The sequence below is a fragment of the Sinocyclocheilus anshuiensis genome, unplaced genomic scaffold (assembly GCF_001515605.1).
Source record: "Sinocyclocheilus anshuiensis isolate Anshui unplaced genomic scaffold, SAMN03320099.WGS_v1.1 scaffold333, whole genome shotgun sequence".
Lineage (NCBI taxonomy): Eukaryota > Metazoa > Chordata > Actinopteri > Cypriniformes > Cyprinidae > Sinocyclocheilus > Sinocyclocheilus anshuiensis.
Genome location: NW_015539871.1, coordinates 1,095,668 through 1,104,088, shown reverse-complemented (window position 1 = coordinate 1,104,088; position 8,421 = coordinate 1,095,668). Strand labels below are relative to the sequence as shown.

The following is an 8,421-nucleotide window of genomic DNA, read 5'->3' as shown; positions in this document are numbered from 1 at the left end:
GCTCACTGTTGTAAACAGAAGCAGTTCTGGGGGAATGACGTATGAGGTCGGCTTTGCGCATGCGCCGCTCAGAAGTAACGAACGCGGAAGCGCAGAGAGATCAAAAACAAAACTACGGTTACGAATTAGAAGTACAAAACGAGGATTTGTAAAGAAGAATGTTGGAGGCCGGAACTGCTTCTGTGTACAACTGCTGTCGCAAGCTACAATAAAGTGATTATTACGTTTTGAATATGGATATTTTTCTTACAAAAACGCATCGAATCACTACAGAAGGCCTTTGTCCCCCCCACCCTTAATTTTTATTTAAGTTCTTTTGGACAGAAGCAATGCAACACCCGCTGAGTGGCATTAAACTTGAAAGAACAATTTTTATATAACTCTGACTGGATTCGTCCGAAAGAACAAAGTCATATACACCTAGGATGCCTCGGGGGTGAGTAAAACGCAGCCTAATTTTCATTTTTGGGTGAACCAACCCTTTAAGTTTATTGTGCACTTTCGTACTTCCAAACATAGAGAAAAGGTTTTATGTTTCAGTTTTTTTTTTTTCATGGTTTTGTTTTTATTTACCTATATAATAACCCTGCATGTGATATCGGCAGTCAAAAATGAATTAAGGTATCTTATTAGACTAAATGTGATGTGGACGTACAATTCTTTTATCAGTATAGCAAATCAAGCCATCCACATTATATGATTTTAGACAGATCAGTCAAAAGCAGAGCATCTTCTAAGTTTTCTTCAGCAGACTTCTCTAGCTCTATTCAGCTACACTGCCCTCAAATGCTGATTTACTGATAGTCTTTTTCTCATAAACCCTTTTAAATAAACTTCAGCGTCATTTTTTCCACAATGCCCAACAGCATTAATGATATTTGCCAATGAGTATGGCTTCATGACTCAAGCTTTGTAATGCTGAGAACTAAATACTAGCTCATTTTGGAAACTTCAGAGGGATCTGGTATCTATTTTTATTTATTTTTTCTCATCATACACAGAATCAGATAAAAGAGGATGGAACCAGATGTAACAACAGATTTCAACTTCAAATGTAAAATTCAGTTGCTGCCTTAAATCTGTAAGTGTAATAAACGTGGTTGCATAAGTCATTTAAACTGAAAATGTAAAAAATTGGGTTGAATATTAAATAACTAATATAACTCATAACCTATTTTGATGAGTTAAATGAATGTAAAAACACAAGTTGTCATGACTTACAGATCATAAAATTTTATACAGTGTACTGAACTTAGAGAAAAAATATCAGTCTCTAAAAGCTGCAGATATGAGTAACACAAAAATATTTGCTTTAGTATTGGAAATACTTTTTTTAAGTCATCAAATGAAATAACACAAATGAAAGTATGACCATTTTTATTTAATATGTAATATTATTTGTTATATAAATTGTTAATAAATATCATAAAATTATATAATTAATATTAAGAATATTATTTATATAATATTATAGTATTTATTAACATTTTGTATTAGAACTTGTTCTTGTTTGTTAGTATCAACTTCAACTGATTTTTAGTTAGTTGCCAAAGCAGCATTTCTAATTTTCTTTTACGTATTTTAAGTTTAGTATTTCTTTTATCTATTATTTATATTTTATTTCAGATTTATTTCAATGAACAATTCAATTCATTTCATTTTTAATATCAGTGAAATTAAAAGATTAGCATTTCAAACTTAGTCTAAAGGTTTTTATGATTATGAGAAACATAAATGTGGTCAAGCATTCATAGTGCATGTTCATAAACACACTCGCAACTGAGCTATACTGGTAACCCAGCATGCACTTTGATTGACCTTCCCCTGCGATACACCAAGGACGGTGCAGAGAATCTCAGCATTACATCTCGACCCGTGAATGAATCCCATCTCTTATTTCAGACTGAATCCTGGTAACAGATCTCGCTCACTGACCTGCTCTGGACTCTGCTGGCCAGTTTTCTGGAGTGCGATGAAGGCCGTACGGAGAGGGTAGCCCCGCTCGGTCACCGCCACCAGCAGCTCCCTCTCCTCTGGGCTGAGAGCGGAGAGCAGCTCGACCGAAGAGTCCAGGATGCCAGCGTGGGAATTGAGTGGCCGTGATGGGGCCGGGGGGGAGGATGAACCCTGGGCCTGGAAAAAACAACAACAGTGCCTCATGGTCACAGTACTCTTGAGAGATGAGGGCAGGAAACACAATACTGAGAAAATCTAGACTGATAAATACACTATTGTTGGTGCAAGGTTTGATTCACACTTAAAAACAACATTTTAAATATGTTCTGAAAACATTTGCATCAATGCGTATTCAAGTTGCTCATTTTATCAGTATGTGCATTTCTTGGGAATCAAACCCATGACCTTGGTGTTAATAATGGCATTTGCTACCAGCTGAGCTACAGAAAGACAAACTAAAAAATGCATTACAGAGATCCATGCGCCTTAAAGTTCAACCAAAAATAAAAATTCTGTCATTATTTAGCCATTGACTTCCATTGTGTATTTTTCCATACTATGGAAGTCAATGCTACCGTCAACTTTGGTCAACAGCATTCTTCAAATGATCTTATTATTAAAGAAACCAGTACAACCTGAAGGTGAGTAATTGATGACAGAATTTTCATGCATAAAAATATAATGCATATTATTTAGTAAACCTGTAACCACCTAAATGTGAGATAAAAACGACCATTTTAAGCAATTTTAGGTTATTGCGCCACCTATTGCCATATCTACATAAAAGTTTGCATGCTTCCTCAGAATCACGTTGCACATGTTTACCAAATTTCATGAAGTTTTGGGGTTTTGTTTAGGAATTATATGGTTTTGGGTACATTTGGTCATGCCCATATTTTAAGTGACCCTGTTATAGCCATTCAAATACTGAAGTTCACAAAGAGTTTCAGCACTTGAGTCACAGTGATCCCTGGAAGAAATAGCCAAACATGGAATAAAACAACAGCAAAGGTCATTAAACTCCTGGAAAATGCATTTAATTATTTTCCCGTTCATGTTTTAAAAAACTCTGTAACTGTAAATGAAAAAAACTGTAATGAAAAACTACAAGCCCCTTGCCATATTCAGTGCACTGTGACCACGCAGCCTAGCAGGAGATGATGTCATGAGCATTAATACCCTGTTGGATTAGACTGTCAACAAAGGCATAACCTTGAATCATAGCTTTACTGAGAAAGACATCTCCCAAGCACCTTCACTCGCTAATCCAGACGAATCTGTTGCAATTTGGGAAGATTCCAGGAAAAGACTTAGCACTCGCTATTATTAGCTAGTTCATCTTCTGAGACATTGCAGAAATGTGCACCAAACCAAAAAAAAGAGATTAGTACTCCGGAGAAGTCATTCATGTCTAATATCTGAATGAATTGAATGGGATGCTCAGACAGTCATTTCTTGAGGAACAACAAAATACCTCGCAGTCACAGCGAGACATATTAGCGCAGGATTGACAATGAATCCTTCTGGAACGTGGTGAGAAATGATTAAATGCTTCTGGAAGACCGGCAGGACTCTGATGTCTCTTGCTCGAGTGATTAAAATACCTTTCTGGACTTATCGGAGGCTTGTCAGTTAAAGCCATTTATAGTAAGGCCAATGGTTGCCTTCTAAGGACAACTGTTTTTGTGAGCTCTGAACTATTAAAAACTTCAGTGAATTGGCAACTGTGAAAAGGTCTTCTCCATAGACATACAAAATATTTTGTAAATAGATTAAAGAGATTAGTTGTCTGTGCAGGGCTGTCTGTATTTATACTCCCCAAAGAGTACAAACTGTAATTTCGGTACATCAAAACTTACCCAAACATGTCCAGTAAAGAGGAGTGTCGTTTATTTAAAATGTTTATTGCTACAGAGCCACTAATGACCTGCCATTTGCAGTCAAATTAAACCACACCTTTGGGCATCTAAATGAACCATGTGTCTGTTTTTGTTTCATTGCACTTTGTACTTCATTGCACTTCATACTTGTAGTGAAATCTATATGCTGAGAAGGATGTATGCATATATGAGGGAGAAAAATCACTATACTTTTAGTCCCATTGCTTGAATTCAAAAGAATAACATTTGATTAGTATCCACTCTTCCCACTAACTACCAAAGACCAAGAAGAAATTTATTTAAATCATGACAACTCTCGGAAGATTTTAGCATGGTGATGGATATGACAATGTTAATGTATTTGGTCTTGGCGGAATAGATCTGCTACGCTGCTGCTGAATTGCTGCTGCTGTTGGTTATTGCTGTAGTTGTAGATTATTGCCGCTGCTGCAAGCAAGTACAGGAACTTGCTACTGCCAATGCATATGGCGATACGGTGCCATGAGTATTTAAGACATACTGCTGCTTAGTGCTGGGCGGTATGACCAAAAATTTATATCACGGTATTTTTTAAAAATTATACCGGTTTCTACTGCTGCTGCACAAATAGCATATAAAATAACCCGTAGCAGATCTATACAGGTGGAGCTGGGGAAGGTGGAGGGTTTCAGAGAAACTGAAAGCGTGCTGCAGGAATCTCTAGTGAATGCTAGCCAGCCATATAAATGCAAGGCAGTAAGCTCATTGGCTGCATATGCAGCATGAACCAATCAGCTGTGCCAAGTCGTTTAACTCTGAATATCATTGGTTACGTTAACAACCAGTCGCCTGCGCCATCTAGAGTTTCATGACTGAACTATTTTGCTGAAACAGATATTACTGAAACAGGAGACCTAAAAAGTCACACTTGGTCTCTATGACAATTCTTCACTTTGTAAAAAGACAAAATTGCATTCTGGTTTTTTGACGTTTTTGGAGGCTCTGGATTGCCTTTAGTTTAAGGTCACATTTACCTTTGCATGGCAAAATTATGTTGAGCGAAATGCAGGCATCTCAATAGGAGTAAGTGCAACTTATGCACATCTGTGAAGTCTACAAGAGCACAGGGTGTCCCATTTGTAACTTTAGGTTTCAAAAAGCCCGTTTTTGTAGGCCAAAGCCCATGAGCGAGTTAGAATTTTAGCACATCCGGTTCTATTGTCCCAAAATCAATGGGGTTTTTAATAGGTTTTTGGTTAAATGCTTGAAACAGAGGTCAGTGGTGAACACAGTCTCAAGGTATTTTAACATTTTTAACAAAATACACGGTAACACTTTATTTTGATAGTCCACGTTAAACATTCTACTAACAGTAGGTAACTTTGCAACTACATGTCAACTAGCAGTCAGAGTATTAGTAGACTGTCTGCTTAATATCTTCTAACACTTTATTTTGTAGGGTCCGCAACATACACCATACTGACTGAGAAACTTTGCAAGTATATGTCAATTTATTCTACTAACCCTAAACCTAATCTAACAGTCTACTCCGAGAGTTAGTAGACATGTAGTTGCAAATTAATGAGAATTAGTTGACATGTAGTTGCAAAGTTACTTATAGTTAGTAGAATGACTAAAGTGGACTATCAAAATAAAGTGTAACCAAATACACCAGTAATACTCTCTTGGGGTTTTTTTTTTTTTTGAAAGCTTTTACTTGGCTTGAAAAAGGTGGTTACAAAGGGCACTATAGATGTTGACAGGGACATTAAACATCACGCGGAACAAGAAAACTCATCTACTCACTAGTCCACTTTTACAGCCTCGGTGTGTTTTTATTCACACTCTTGCAAACTATTCTAAATCAAACTTTCAGGGAAAAGTTTTTTTTTTTTTTTAATAAAGACTGAAGAGTATAGTTATGGCAATGTCTTGCGACTGTAGTGTAACTGTAGTTCGTTTACAGCCTACACTTTTTAAATTCTGCCAAGTGTATTTAGGCTTCAAAATTATAAAAAAGATTGAAGATTACCTTGATAAACAAAGTGTGTAATGTGTGTAATCATAAACTTTCGTTGGTCATGGACCTTATTTTCTGCAACAATCTAAAAACCAATTGAAAAATCTTTTTGGGTTTTTGTCAAGAGAACCAGGGTGATGCAAACTTCCAGGTTGGCCTACAAAAATACATCACTGCAGTGCTGATGAACTTCGTTTCATAACCAAAGTGTGAGGCACACTGCAAGAGTTGAAGATGATGTCTTACCTTTGGGGTGGGATTGTCAATGCATTCAGACTGCAAGTTATTGGGGGAGACTGTGGGAGATGCATTAGTACGACCAGCAGAGCTCTGACTCCTCTGGAAGTTTCTTTTGGGTGAGTTATGCCTGCAGTGTGAAGACGACGTCCCTTGGCACTGTGCGGCGTGGCTGCAAGATGAAGGCAGCTTGAGGAAGTTTGATGATCCACAAGTGTGCAAGTCTTTCAACCCTGGCCCCTGTCTTGGCAAACCCAAACCACCCCGTTTGGACTGTGCTTCACTGTCAGCAAGAGCGGCGCCATCTTCTTCTGTAAACTCTTCATCTTCCGAGTCAGAGATGGTGAATTTGACTCGAGCGTTCATCGTGCGGTAGTGGGCCGCGTTTAAGCTGCGGCTGCGGGGACGAGGGTTGGGTTCCCAGAAGTCACTGCTCCAGCGGCTGGCTAACCTGCTCTCCTGAGGGCTGCTGAACATCATCCAGTATGGAGGACAGGTCGCCAGCTCGCAGGAAGAGCGGGGATTGAGGGTTGGATAGCCGCCCTGGAGACCTGTGAGAACCCAGTTCTCCAGGCTGAAGACATACTGAAACATCAAAACACAAACGTGACATCTTTAGATTTGAGTTTCACACACTAACATCAATGTCAAACATCATCTGATGACATCTAAAACATGTCTTTCGTAACTTGCAGTTTAAAACGCCAAGTCTACATCAAAATGAGGCCAACTGGGAACATGTCAGTCCTATTCTGACTACAAAAACACAATCTATTTTTAACTTGCAACCCTATTACTTACATGACAGATATTGCTTTTTTTGTGTGTGGAATCTACATAGCAGAAAAAAATGCTTATGATGGTATTATCCTAGAAATAATATACACAATTTTGAAAGAAAAACTGGGAACACGCCACTATTTTTGAAAATAGGCTCATTTTCCAACTCCCCTAGAGTTAAACAGTTGAGTTTTACCGTTTTCTAATCCATTCAGCTGATCTCCTGGTCTGCCGTTAGCACTTTTAATTGTAGCTTAGCAGAGATCATTGAATCTGATTAGACTGTTAGCATCTCGCTCAAAAATGACCAAAGAGTTTCTATATTTTTACTATTTAAAACTTGACTCTTCTGTAGTTACATCATGTACTAATTGCAGCAGGCACAATGATATTACGCAGCGCCTGAAAATAGTCCCCAGCTAGGTAACTATCATTGCGCCTGCTGCACCCATGGTACGGCTGCAAAGTTCCTTGATTATTATGCCGGAATGAGAGTATAGTTCCTAGCCATATCGGCCTAGAAAATCGCAACTTTTCATTTTCCGTTGGTCTTAGTACACGATGTAACTACAGAAGAGTCAAGTTTTAAATAGTAAAAATATAGAAACTCTTTGGTCATTTTTGAGCGAGATGCTAACAGTCTAATCAGATTCAATGATCTCTGCTAAGCTACAATTAAAAGTGCTAACGGCAGACCAGGAGATCAGCTGAATGGATTAGAAAACGGTAAAACTCAACTGTTTAACTCTAGGGGAGTTGGAAAATGAGCCTATTTTCAAAAATAGTGGAGTGTTCCTTTAAACCATATACTATACCATTTCAGTCTCAGTGATTTATCTGTTTTTAACCATAACATCCATCCCTATTGGAAATCTTAAAACAAATAATTGAGAACATAATTTTTTCTAAGCATAGTTCAATCCCTTAATCACCTGAACTTAATGTTGTCAGTAAGGCTACAGTGTATAATGTTTTCTTTTCAAAGCATTTATCCACCTTATTTTTCCTGTTAGAGCGGATGCGGCCATTTGTAAATTTTATGTGTCTGTCTTTCGGTCTCATCTGCGTCCAGCTATTTTTAGCTGTATAAAACAGCACGTTTTGCTGCTTGATATTGCAGATTGGTGTCTTACCATATTATATTAATGTATCATCTTAATTACGAACACGCTGGTTTGTAGTGCAAATAGTTTTACCGTTTACTGCACGTTGTTATTCTTCTCATTATTCCCCTATAGTGGCTAATGAACCGGAAGTCTCGCCCATAGGCTTACTTCCGCATTGAAGAATAAGGTGGATATGGGTGTTGCCAAGCATTCTCACTAATCTCTGATACTGAATTTGAAAAGTTAGATTAATTTAGTTTGGCTTGGGTGAAAAAGCTTACAGATTTCCATTTACTAGATTGTTTATCTAATCAAATAAACAATTGAGTCAAGAACAGAATATTTAGGATTAGTTATTTTTAGTTGGTGATATTTATAGGTTGAATTCATACTCCCTATAGTATTATTGTGGCTTTCATCTCTCTCTATCTCTCTCTCTCACGCACACACACACACACACACA

The 8,421-nt window shown here is 37.7% G+C and overlaps 1 protein-coding gene across 1 annotated transcript in view; it reads right to left on the bottom strand.

Annotated features, from left to right (window-relative positions):
• LOC107685210 (ubiquitin-associated protein 1-like) overlaps window positions 1-8,421 on the bottom strand; it is a 16,884-nt gene that overhangs the window by 2,325 nt on the left and 6,138 nt on the right. The window contains exons 3-4 of the mRNA XM_016481722.1: window positions 6,082-6,657; window positions 1,936-2,133 (exon numbers count right to left, since the gene is read on the bottom strand). Coding sequence (XP_016337208.1) covers window positions 1,936-2,133; window positions 6,082-6,657 — 774 coding nt within the window. The remainder of the gene's footprint in view (window positions 1-1,935; window positions 2,134-6,081; window positions 6,658-8,421) is intronic.